Below are 13,497 nucleotides of genomic sequence, written 5' to 3' on the forward strand. Positions count from 1 at the left end.
GAAACCCACGCAAACACGGGGAGAATGTGCAAACTCACACGGACAGTGACCCAGAGCCGCGATCGAACCTGGGATCCCGGCACCGTGAGGCTGCAGGGCTAACCCATTTCGCCACCGTGCTGCCCGTTTAGGATGTGAGTATGACTGGCAAGGCCAGAATTTATTGCCCATCCCTAATTCCCCCCCCATCCCTAATTCCCCCCCCCATCCCTAATTCCCCCCCCATATACTTTATTCATTATTTTAAATTCACAGAATGTGGCCTACATGTGACTCCATCGCGGGTTGAGGCCTTCATTTATTGCCCATTCCTAACAGCCCTCGAGTGGCTTGCTTGCCTTTAAGAGTCAACCACATTGCTGTGGATCTGGAGTCACATGTAGGCCAGACCAGGTCAGGATGGCCGATTCCCTTCCCGAAAGGATATTTGTGAACCAGACGGGTTTTTACAACGAATGACAATGTTTCGTATTGGACTTTTAATTTCCGACCCAGGTCCCCAGAGCATCTCTGGACAATACCACTACACCATCGCCTCCCCATATCTAAAATTACACTCCGAAACATCTCAAACTGGACATTAAGGCAGTGAAATAATATTCAACTTTACTTCATATTGCACACTGGGGTCCCTCAATACACATGAGGCAAATTTCTCCGACGCTGGAATTGGAAAACACGATCGGGTGGAGAATCGCGTGTAAACCATCGGAATGCCATGTTCTGGTTCCTTGTCAGCGGAGTGAATGTGTTCCATGCCGGAAGCCAGCATGGGCATACAAATTGTACAGTAAACGCTGTTGGCATATTATTAATGGCCAATTTTTGGGGGCCCCCCCGTGGTGCTCTGCCTCCGCCAGGAATAATTACTGGCTGCAAGGTTCACTTGCGTTATTTAAAATCGGGAAACAGACTGCCCACTGTGAACTTAGCACCATGGGTCTTATGGGATCCTCCCCATAATTCCATGATCACTATTAAAAGACTAGCTTTTATAGCAGATTTAATACATTGAATTTAAATATCTGCAGTAATTGTTGGTATTTGAACACATGTTCCCAGAGCATTATTCCAGGCCCCGGGATTAAAAGTCCAGTAACTATTTTATACCACCGATTCCATATTGTTCACTTGCCGGTTAAAAATTCACTGAAAACTAGGACGGCACGTGTTGCAGTGGGATTACGGCGCAGAGGGCCCGGGTTCGAATCTTAGCCCTGGGTCACTGTCTGTGTGGAGTTTGCACATTCTCCCCATGTCTGCGTGGGTTTCAATTATGTGCAGGGTAGGTGGATTGGCCACGCTAAATTGCCCCTTAAAAAAAATTCACTGAAAACTAACACGTGGCGTTTCAGAGAATAGAGGAAACAGTGAGACCTCAACATCTAATTATCCAACTTATCCAATTCCTGCCTTAATTCTTTCACAACAAAATCTTACGTGAGGATCTGTTCACTGTGTTAACAGTATGTTAATTAGATTGTTAATATATACACACACACACACACACACAAATGAGAGGCATTGTTTTGCTTGATTTCTAAAGGAGAAATCATGTTTGGAGAATTGGCTGGAGCTTTTTTGAAACGGTAACAGAGAGGGTTGATGAGGGTAATGCTGTTGATGTGGTGTGCAGGGACTTTCAAAAGGCAGGTGATTCAGTGCCACACAGACTGTGACAAAAGTTATAGCTCATGGAATAAAAGAAACAGTAGCAAAATTGTGGATGCAAAATTAGCTGAGTAATAGGAAACTGAGAGTAACGGTCAATTGATATTTTTCGGGCTGGAGGAAGGTTTGTAGTAGAGTTCCCCAGGGGTCGGTATTGGGACCAAATGACCGAGATCTTTGTGTACGGAAGACAATTTTGAGATTTTCAGATGATGCGGAAGTTGGGAGCATTGTAATCTGTGAGGAGGATAGTGGAGAACTTCAAAAGGACGTAGAAAGGTTGGAGTGGGCAGGTATGTGGCAGATGAAGTTCAATGTGGAGATGTGTGGGGTGATGCATGTGGGAAAAATATGGAGAGACAATATAAAATAAAGGGTACAGTTCTTAAAGGAGTGCAGGAACAGAGGGTGCATATTCATTTCATATGTGACGACTCGGGTTTTTTCACAGTAACTTCATTGCAGTGTTAATGTCAGCCTACTTGTGACGCTAATAAAGATTATTATTATTCTGTCTCTCAGAATTGCTTCCGATAACTTTCCCTGCCATTGAGGTTAGATTAACTGGGCCGTAGTTTCCTGGTTTAAAGGTTGAAATATCGGCCAGCACACTGGGAGAACTCTCCTTTAACAAAGGCTTTTACATCCATTGTTGTCTCATCCAAAAGATGGTACCTGCAGCAATGCAGCACTCCATCAGAACTCGCTCCATAGCAGCACTGCGGATGTATCTACATCACGTGGACTGCAGCAGTTCAGGAAGGGGGCTCACACCCGCTGACTCAAGGGGCAATTAGGGTTGGGCAATAAACATCGACATTGCCCACATCCTGTGAAAGGCTAACAAGAATCTGCACCGCAGGTCCAACATTGGAACCCACAACCCTGTGATTCAGAAGCAAGTGTACGACACACTGAATCACCAGCCCTGTAAACTGCAGCTTTCCCGCCACATGCTAAACCTGCTGCTCACTTTTTCTTCCCATCGTCGAAGGATGGGAGGATGGAATGAACCTAGTTGTGATTTGGATCCCACTGGAGAAAATGCAATAACAACAACTTGCACTTAAATAGCCCCTTTAACATAACCCATCGGGGCCATGTTATCAAACAAAATTGGCACCCATTCATCCAAGGAGATGTCTGGGCTGATGATCAAAGAGGTTGCTTAAATAGAGCATCTTAAAAGGAGAAGAGAGAGGCGGAAAGGGGCTTGGGACGGAATTTAGGACATTGGAAGCTGCAGGCAAGGCAACCAATGGTGCAGTGATTAAAATCTGGGATGCTCAAGGTGCCCGAACCAGAAGGGGGCCGAGATCTCGGAGTGCTGAAGGTTATTACAGAGGTAAGAGAGCATTAATTATATGTCAGTTGGATACTAATTGTGATGAGGCGGAGGGTATGAATTGGAGACTCGCTGTCATATAAAAGAGCAGAGTGAAAGAGCTCTCAGGTGTTGGAGGTGCATGGTGTGTAGTGTGTTTCTCTGAAAATACAGAAAACAAAGGCTCGACTCCAGCATTCCTGTCCTTCACTGCATGGCCAGCCGGGTTTTCACAATGAGGGTCATGGTAACGCAGGGATTTGGAAAGAGGGGAAGGATGTAAAAAAAAAAGATTTTTTTTTTCTCTAAAAACCTTAACACAAACTTATGCAGTTTGTGTCCTCTTTCAGAAATTTCCAACAAGTCTTCCTTTCTGCTGCACTTGCCGGATGTAAAAACCCTGCAAGGCAGGAATACCAACAGTAACCCTGCTGATGTGATGCACCAACAGAAATCCAATACAAACATGAATAAGTAAAGTGATGTTCCCGGGTGAAGCTGATCATTTTTCACCATCGGATCAGCAGGTGGGTCAGGAATTGAATGAATAAAACTACTCGGGTCCTTTCCACCAGCATTAAGTTGTGCTACTCTCGTTAAACCTGGCTGACGCATCATTAATACAGTCAACATCAACTTGTAACTCTCAGGCACCGGGAACAGAATTAAACGTCCCAAGGTGCTTCACAGGAGCTTTGCAAAACAAAATGTGACACCGAGGCTCAGAAGGAGAATATGTGGTCAGTGGACCAATAGCTTGGATAAAGGTAGGCTTAAAGTGTGTGTTAAAGGGGAAAAACTAGGTAGAGTGGGAAAGGTGTAGGGAGGGAATTCCAGAGGTTGATGCCCCGGTAACTGAAGGCACAGCCGGCAACGGTAGATCAATTCAAAATCCAGGATGGAAAAGTGGCTGGATGTAGAGGGGAAGAGATATCTTGGGAGCGCTGAGATATCTTGGGAGCGCTGAGATATCTTGGGAGCGCTGTGGGGATGGCGAGGGTGACTGATACAGGGAGGGCAAAGCCGTGGAGTGATTTAAAAACCAGGATGAGAATTTAACAATCAGGGGATTATTTGTTGGGAGCCAATGTAGATCAGCGGGCACGGGGTTTCGCCTTAAGACAAGGGCAGCAGAGATTTGGATGAGTTGAAGTTTCTGGATGGTACGCCAATGCGGGGCACCAGGACTGCGTTGGAATTTTCGAGTCCGAGGGACTTTATGGGGGTTTCAGCAGCAGATTAATGGAGGCTGGGGCAAAATCGGGTGATGTTACAGAAATGGAAATAGGTGGTCTTAGTGATGGCGTACACGAAAGGTCGAAAGTTTATCTCAGGGGTCAAATGTGACACTAAGGATGCAAACAGATTGGCCATTGTCATCCTCTTGGCCGTACACATTCTGCACATTTTACTCATCTGCCATTGCACATACAGATTCAGAGGAAGATAGTTTTGTACTATTCACATATCCTTTCTTTTTTCCGAATTTTCCTCAGGGGAGGCACTTCTGGCACAAACCATTTTTGGTTCTGGTTTACAAAAGATGGAAGCCTTGCACTTACCAGTGTTCAGTTCACCCCCGAATATGATGGCCTTGGCCCTGGAGATGTTGATGCAGTGCGCCAGTGCGTCCATGCGAAGGTTGAAGTTAATCAGTGCCCCCTCCACGCCAACCTTAGCCATCCCCAGCCACAGTCCCACATACTCGTTCCTGCTCTCCATGAACAGCGCCACCACGTCGCCAGTGCGGTAGCCCTGCTCGTAAAAGTAGTTGGCGACCCGGTTGGAGTACTCGTCCAGGTCCCGGAAGCTCCAGCTGGCGTCCGTCCCCTCGAATATGAGCGCCGTTTTGTCCGGGTGCCTCAGGACGACTTCGTGGAAGATCTTCGGGATGGTGTTGCTCAGCTTCAAGTTCCGCTTCACGTTGAGTTTGACTTTCAGCAGGACGCCGGCAGCGCTGTGATACGAGGAAGCAAGAAAAAGAAACATGAACACAGAGAGCTCTTGGTGCCTTCAATACCTTGAGCACTCAGGGCTGACAACACTGGAGGGCAAAACGCTTTTCCTACTTCCCCTTCCACTTGGTCCCATTGAACAACTTCAAAAGAAGATGTTCGTTCTCCGTGTCTTGAGCAACTGTGTGTCCCCAACCAGCAGCTGAAACATTCAACCTGCTCATTTGTTCCTTTGTTGTTTGTGGGACGTTGCTGTGCACAAACTGGCGGCTGGGTTTCCTGCACTACAGGGGCTACTTTCATCTGTCTGTAGAAACCACAGAAGAATTATGACATGGGAGGCTATTTGGCCCATTGTTTCTGTGCCAGTAGATGAAGAACGGCCAAGCTTAATCCTACCTTTCTGCAGAGTCAACATGGTTTTGTGAAAGGGAAACGGTGTTTGATAAATTTATTAGAGTTCTTTGAGGATGTAACAAGCAGGGTGGATAAAGGGGACCCAGTAAATGTCATGTATAAAGACATTCGATAAGGTGCCGCACCAAACGATTACTGCAGATGGTAGACATATCGTTTCACTCTCTGCAAAGTTATTAGTGCTGCGGAATTGCCAAGATTGAGGATAAGAAAGGACAACAGCAGCCCTACATTCAGTTATAAATTTGGTTCAGGGGCTGAATTTTATTTTTGAGTGAGATTTAAGAGAGAGTTTCGAATTTATAAAAAGTGGATAAGTCTCAATCCAAAAGCACTGACAGGTGGCTGGGTCACAGAACAAAGGACGTCGCTAGCTAGACAATGGGTCAGGTTCACTGCCCTCATCTGTTGAGCCTGGGTTCTAATCTAGCCCAGACTAACGAGATATCAATCCCCTCACACTGCTAACTGGGAAAGTTCAACCTGGAAATAACTAGCAATCCCCCTTTGTGAAACCCTAAGCATGGCTTGAGTGGGAATAGTAAATAATGTGCAATTAGGAAGTTGTTCTGCTGGAGCTGGTGCCTGGGGTGGGTTGTTGGGATGCACGAGGAGGAGGTTATAGTTTACCTCCAATAGTGCAGCAGCTGTTTTATTCTGCAGGTGACCTTCTTGTACCTGACAGCACAGGCCTGCACACTAGTGCCTGAGATGAGAAGATTCTTCAGCAATAAGGTGACTCTTTGGAGTACGAGGAGGAAAAAAATAGGAAACTACAGTGAGGCAGTAAAGGGCAGCACGGTAGCGCAGTGTTTAGCACTGCTACCTCACGGCACCGAGGTCCCAGGTTAGATCCCGGCTCTGAGTCACTATCCGTGAGGAGCTTGCACATTCTCCCCGTGTTTGTGTGGGTTACGCCCCCACTACCCAAAGATGTGCAGGGTAGGTGGATTGGCCACGCTCAATTGTCCCTTAATTGGAAAAAATGAATTAGGTACTCTAAAATTTATGAGGCAGGGAAGGTTGACAACCACACCAACATTCCTATCCAACACCTCCTCTTCCCAATCTGACCAACGCAACTTTTGCCATTAAAATCGAGAGAGTGACAACATCAATTAATGAGCATTCTTCAGGTCCATAGCTTTCTGGTCCATATTTGACGTCTTGTTCTCTGGTGGCAGCAGTGTGTTCTGTATACAAGACACACGGCAGCAACTCACCAAGGCTCCGTCAACAGCACCTTTCAAACTGGTGACCTCTGCCACCTCGATGGACAAGGACAGCAGATGCATGGGAACACCACCACACGGAAGTTCCCCACCGAGCCACACACAGTCCACATTTGGAAATACATGGACGTTCCTTCACTGCCGCTGGGTCAAAATCGTGGAACGCCCTCTCTAACTGCACTGCGGGTGTACATGTACACCACATGGAGTGCCGCGGTTTAAGGCGGCAGCTCACCACCACCTGCCTACGGGCAACTAGAGATGGGCAATAAATGCTTGCCTAGCCCGTGATGTCCGCACCCCTCGAATTAATTTTTTTAAAGTACTGCAGGAATCCTATCCTGGGACTGAAATGTTGAAAAACATGTGTGTGAATGCTGCACACATGTGCCAAAAATGCAATAGTGGAACATTTCCCCAAAACTGGCTTTAAATCAGAAAATCTTAAGTGTGTGAAAGGAGGGAGTCAGTCCATCATTCCTGTATCAACCCTTGGAAAAAGCTTTCCAATATGTCTCACTGTCCTGTGCTTTCCTCCTAACCCTGCAACGTTTTGCCTTTTTAAGTATACACAGAAACTGTTTTGATCACACGAACCGATCACGTTTCTTAACTGGTGCTGACCTCAAACTACAGAATGTGGGTAAAGCTCTCGCCAATATAAAAACACATAAGGAAGAAATAATCCATCAATAGAACGATGAAAGAGTTTGGAGGCCATTCAAAATATTTCTGGACGCGATGATTAATTGATCTCCGGTACATAACCAAGCTAACGTCCTTGAGAATATTGAATAAGCGCTGAAGGGTTATGAGATATACTCCACCCGGTGCAATGCTGACTGATCAGGAAGGCTTCAGGCTTCAAGTTCAATCCAGGGTGCAGGCCGAGTGGGCCTAGCTTAGCCACTTGGCAAAAGTTAATGACCAATTGTATCTCTGTTCTATCCCATTATTTATGTCTAAATCATTTATATAAACCACAGTCTGTCATTTCAGTGCTGACTCTCGCAGATCTACTCAGCGTTTTTACCCTGTAAATAAAAACTCTCTTCAGATATTCCCTTTCGAAAGCCTTGGGTTGCATAGACCTCCACCACACTCCTCGGAGAGAACAATCCAGATCCCACCCGCTCGCTGTTCAAAAAAATCTTGATGTGGAGATGCCGGCCTCAACCGGGACCTGGGATTCATGTCGCATTACATTCATCCCCCACCATCTGGCCTGCGAAATCCTACCAACTTCTCCCAGCCTTCCCTTTCTCTGAAGGGCACCGCTACCAACTTCTCAAATCGATCCTTGTAACGGAAGTCCCCCCCGCCCCACCACCACCACAGGGCTTTTCATAGAATCATAGAATTTACAGTTCGGCCCTTGGAAAGAGCACCCTACTTAAGCCCACACCTCCCCCAAAGGCAGACTTGACAATTGCTGATATGCATAGGCACTTTTGTTGGTGGCAGATGTTTTTTAAACACAAACATACGGGTGGGGAGGGGGGGGGCAGAGGCAGGGGGGGGGGGGGGGGCAGAGGCAGACGGAGGGGGGGCAGAGGCAGACGGGGGGGGCAGAGGCAGACGGGGGGGGCAGAGCAGACGGGGGGGGCAGAGGCAGACGGGGGGGGGCAGAGGCAGACGGGGGGGGGCAGAGGCAGACGGGGGGGGGGCAGAGGCAGACGGGGGGGGGCAGAGGCAGACGGGGGGGGGCAGAGGCAGACGGGGGGGGGCAGAGGCAGACGGGGGGGGGCAGAGGCAGACGGGGGGGGCAGAGGCAGACGGGGGGGGGCAGAGGCAGACGGGGGGGGGCAGAGGCAGACGGGGGGGGCAGAGGCAGACGGGGGGGGCAGAGGCAGACGGGTGGGGGCAGAGACAGACGGGGGGGGCAGAGACAGACGGGGGGGGCAGAGACAGACGGGGGGGGCAGAGACAGACGGGGGGGGCAGAGACAGAACGGGGGGGGGGCAGAGACAGACGGGGGGGGCAGAGACAGACGGGGGGGGCAGAGACAGACGGGGGGGGCAGAGACAGACGGGGGGGGCAGAGACAGACGGGGGGGGGCAGAGACAGACGGGGGGGCAGAGACAGACGGGGGGGGCAGAGACAGACGGGGGGGGCAGAGACAGACGGGGGGGGGCAGAGACAGACGGGGGGCAGAGACAGACGGGGGGGGGGGCAGAGACAGACGGGGGGGGGCAGAGAGACAGACGGGGGGGGCAGAGACAGACGGGGGGGGCAGAGACAGACGGGGGGGGGCAGAGACAGACGGGGGGGGCAGAGACAGACGGGGGGGGCAGAGACAGACGGGGGGGGCAGAGACAGACGGGGGGGGCAGAGACAGACGGGGGGGGCAGAGACAGACGGGGGGGGGCAGAGACAGACGGGGGGGGCAGAGACAGACGGGGGGGGCAGAGACAGACGGGGGGGGCAGAGACAGACGGGGGGGCAGAGACAGACGGGGGGGGCAGAGACAGACGGGGGGGGGCAGAGACAGACGGGGGGGGCAGAGACAGACGGGGGGGGCAGAGACAGACGGGGGGGGCAGAGACAGACGGGGGGGGCAGAGACAGACGGGGGGGGGCAGAGACAGACGGGGGGGGCAGAGACAGACGGGGGGGGCAGAGACAGACGGGGGGGGGCAGAGACAGACGGGGGGGCAGAGACAGACGGGGGGGCAGAGACAGACGGGGGGCGGCAGAGACAGACGGGGGGGGGCAGAGACAGACGGGGGGGGCAGAGACAGACGGGGGGGCAGAGACAGACGGGGGGGCAGAGACAGACGGGGGGGCAGAGACAGACGGGGGGGCAGAGACAGACGGGGGGGCAGAGACAGACGGGGGGGCAGAGACAGACGGGGGGGCAGAGACAGACGGGGGGGCAGAGACTGACGGGGGGGGCAGAGACAGACGGGGGGGGGCAGAGACAGACGGGGGGGCAGAGACAGACGGGGGGGGGGCAGAGACAGACGGGGGGGGGGCAGAGACAGACGGGGGGGGGGGGCAGAGACAGACGGGGGGGGCAGAGACAGACGGGGGGGCAGAGACAGACGTGGGGGGGGCAGAGACAGACGTGGGGGGGCAGAGACAGACGTGGGGGGGGCAGAGACAGACGTGGGGGGGCAGAGACAGACGTGGGGGGGGCAGAGACAGACGTGGGGGGGGCAGAGACAGACGTGGGGGGGGCAGAGACAGACGTGGGGGGGCAGAGACAGACGTGGGGGGGGCAGAGACAGACGTGGGGGGGGCAGAGACAGACGTGGGGGGGGCAGAGACAGACGTGGGGGGGGCAGAGACAGACGTGGGGGGGGGCAGAGACAGACGTGGGGGGGGGCAGAGACAGACGTGGGGGGGGCAGAGACAGACGTGGGGGGGGGCAGAGACAGACGTGGGGGGGGGCAGAGACAGACGTGGGGGGGGGCAGAGACAGACGTGGGGGGGGCAGAGACAGACGTGGGGGGGGGGCAGAGACAGACGTGGGGGGGGGGCAGAGACAGACGTGGGGGGGGGCAGAGACAGACGTGGGGGGGGGGGCAGAGACAGACGTGGGGGGGGGGGGCAGAGACAGACGTGGGGGGGGGGCAGAGACAGACGTGGGGGGGGGGCAGAGACAGACGTGGGGGGGGGGGCAGAGACAGACGTGGGGGGGGGGGCAGAGACAGACGTGGGGGGGGGGGCAGAGACAGACAGACAGACAGGGAGATGGCTGCATTGCAACAAGCCCCGGTGTTAAGCTGCCTTGTCTGCGGTAAGTCTGTGGATAATTATTAAATCAGCTTCCCCCCCACCCCCCGGGATCATGTCTCCTTTGCCAAGGACAAACGCAATGGGAGCCGCACAGAGGAGAGAGAGCAGGGGAAGGAGACATTATTTTCGCTGCTGTACTCACTGCAAGTCCCGGCCGATGGTCTTCAGGAAGATGCCCAGGAAGCTCCGGCCTCCCGACGCCAGGTAGAGAGCGCAGGTAGCGGCGGTGAGCAGCGGCCAGGGCAGCCCGCACAGCCAGAACAGCAGCAGTAGCGCAGTACATGCTGCTAACCTCCACATCATCCAGCCCTCTGCCCCTCTCCTCGCCCCTCCTACCTCCCCCTCCCACCTCCCCCTCTCCCTCCTGCCTCCCCTCCTGCCTCCCCTCCCCTCCCGCCTCCCCTCCCCTCCCGCCTCTCCTCCTGCCTCCCCTCCCCTCCCGCCTCTCCTCCCCCCTCCTCTCTCCCCCTCCTCCTCTCTCCCCCTCCTCTCTCCCTCTCCCTCCTCTCCCCCTCTCCTCTCCTCTCCCCCTCTCCTCTCTCTCTCTCCTCCTCCCCCTGCTTGGGGGGGGGGGGGGGGGGGGGGAAGCACAAGAGACCCACAAGCACCACAGTGATGAGAGGGACACACAACAGAGGGCGAAAGAGAAGGGGGTGAGAGAGACTATTTAGCTGATTCACAGCTTCTCCTGTCCCTGCCTTTCCAATTAGAGAGAATCAAATAATGATGCATCAAATAAAATGGGGAACCCGGAAGGTGCGTTTCCTTACTTTGCAATCTATCACTTTCTCGGTGTACTTTGTGCTACCTAGCGACCTGCACCGGTCCCACTGACCTACCTCCCTTCCCTTTGTTGTAGGCGGGGGGGAAGAGGCCAGCCTGCCTTCCTGCTTTACCCTCCCCTGGGCTGCTTTTACTGCGCAGATCAGGAACTCTCAGCCCCTGTCGGGAATTGTAGTTCTCTCTGTTTCTCTCTCGCTGAGCAGATGATGCTGGAGATCTGAATTGAAGACAAAGTGCTGGAGACACGCCGTGTCTGTCAGCATTCTGTGTATGTAGACAGAGTGAGACACACACACAAGAGTTAGAAGAAGATTCATCACATTAACTTTATTTTTGTATTCATGGGTGTCAGCATTTATCGCCCATCCCTAATTTAACATAAGAACTAGGAGCAGGGATAGGTAGTTCAGTCCCTTGAGCTTGCCCTGTCATTCAATACGATCATGGCTACCTCATCCCTACCTTCCTGCCCGCTCCCCTTGATCCCTTTATTAATTAAAAACCTATCCATCATCATGGAGGTATTAGGAGAATTTGGGCGATTTTCAGGCTATAAGTTAAATATGAGAAAGAGCGATATGTTCGTGATCCAGGCATGGGGGCAGGAAAGGAGGCCGAAGGAGCTACCTTTTAAAGTGGTTGGGAGGAGTTTGGGGTATCTGGTGGCCAAGGATGGGGGGCAGCTTCATAAGTTAAATTTGGGCAAAGCAGTGGATCAAATGAGAAGGGATTTCCGTAGATGGGACATGCTCCCACTGACGCTGTCGGGGAGGGTTCAGACGGTGAAGATGACGGTCCTTCCTAGACTGCTTTTCTTTTTTTCAATGTCTCCTGATTTTTGTCCCAAAGGCTTTTTTCAGGAGTACGAATGCGGCGATATCGAGGTTTGTATGGGCGGGTAAAACCCCGAGAGTAAAGAAGGCACTCCTGGAACGGACCCGCGGAGAAGGGGGCTTGGCTCTCTCGAGCTTTATTAACTATTACTGGGCTGCCAAAATATCGATGGTCAGGAAGTGGGTAGTGGGGGAGGGGTCGGTCTGGGAGCAGATGGAGGCATCGGGGAGCAGATGGAGGCAGCTGGGAGCATCCTGCAAAGGTACGAGTCTGGAGGCTTTACTGACGGCGCCCCTGCCGTTCTCGCCAGCTCGGTACTCTACAAGTCCTGTGGTGGTGGCAGCCCTAAGGGTGCGGGGGCAATGGAGGCAGCATATGAGACTGGAGGGGGTGTCAATGTGGTCACCGATCTGTGACAATCACCGGTTTGCCCCGGGGGGGCTGGCTGGGGGCTTTAAGGTATGGCAGCGGGCAGGGATTGAGAGGTTTGGGGTTCTAGTCATCCAGGAGGGCTTTCCGACCTTGGAGACATTAGAGGAGGAGTTTGATTTGCCGGGTGGGAACGGGTTTCGGTACCTTCAAGTTCGGGACTTTGTACGGAGGCAGGTTCCAAGCTTTCCTCGCCTCCCCCTGAGGGGACTTCAGGATAAAGTGCTGTCAAAAACAGGGGTTGGAGGTGGGAAGGTTTCGGAGATATACAGGGAATTGAGTGGGAAGGGGCCCCTATCAGAGAGGTGAAGAGGAAGTGGGAAGAGGAGCTAGGAGGGGAGCTGGAAACTGAACTGTGGGAAAAGCCTTGAAAAGGCTAAATGCACCCTCGTCCTGTGCTAGACTCCGCTTGATTCAGTTCAAGGTAGTGCACAGGGCCCACGTAACGGTAGCCCAGATGAGTAGGTTCTTCGAGGAGGTGGAGGACAGATGTGGGCGGTGTGAGGGTAGCCCAGCCAACCATGTTCATACGCTTTGGGCATGTCCGAAACTGAGGGAATTCTGGCAGGGATTTGTGGATGTTATGTCAGAAGTCCCGGAAAGGGGGGCGGCACGTGGCACAGTGGTTAGCATTGCTGCCTACGGCGCTGAGGACCCGGGTTTGAATCCCGGCCCTGGGTCACTGTCCGTGTGGAGTTTGCACATTCTCCTCGTGTCTCCGTGGGTTTCACCCCTACAACCCAAAGATGTGCAGGTTAGGCGGATTGGCCAGGCTAAATTGCCCCTTTAATTGGAAAAGAAATAATTGGGTACTCTAAATTTTTTTTTTTTTTTTTAAAAGAAGTCCTGGAAGGTAGGGTAACTCCGAGTCCAGAATTGGCAATATTTGAGGTGTCGGAGGATCCGGGGGCAAAGGTGGGGAGGGTGGCCGATATCCTGGCCTTCTCCTCCCTGGTGGCCCGGAGATGGATCTTGCTGAGATGGAGGGACTCGGAGCCCCTGAAGCCAGGAGCGTTAGTCAGCGATATGGTAGGGTTTCTCAGTCTGGAGAAAATCAAGTTCGCTCTGAGAGGATCAATACAGGGATTCGCCCGGAGTTGGCAGCCATTCAT

At 52.9% G+C, this 13,497-nt stretch overlaps 1 protein-coding gene across 2 annotated transcripts in view; it reads right to left on the reverse strand.

Annotated features, from left to right (window-relative positions):
• slc27a4 (solute carrier family 27 member 4) overlaps nt 1–10,663 on the reverse strand; it is a 68,642-nt gene extending 57,979 nt beyond the window's left edge. For both annotated transcript variants that reach the window (XM_072488705.1, XM_072488704.1), the window contains exons 1-2: nt 10,482–10,663; nt 4,558–4,952 (exon numbers count right to left, since the gene is read on the reverse strand). In XM_072488705.1, the coding sequence (XP_072344806.1) occupies nt 4,558–4,952; nt 10,482–10,642 (556 nt within the window). In that variant the 5' untranslated portion in view covers nt 10,643–10,663. The remainder of the gene's footprint in view (nt 1–4,557; nt 4,953–10,481) is intronic.
• Nucleotides 10,664–13,497: the final 2,834 nt, after the last annotated feature.

This window comes from Scyliorhinus torazame, chromosome 22 (genome assembly GCF_047496885.1).
Source record: "Scyliorhinus torazame isolate Kashiwa2021f chromosome 22, sScyTor2.1, whole genome shotgun sequence".
Lineage (NCBI taxonomy): Eukaryota > Metazoa > Chordata > Chondrichthyes > Carcharhiniformes > Scyliorhinidae > Scyliorhinus > Scyliorhinus torazame.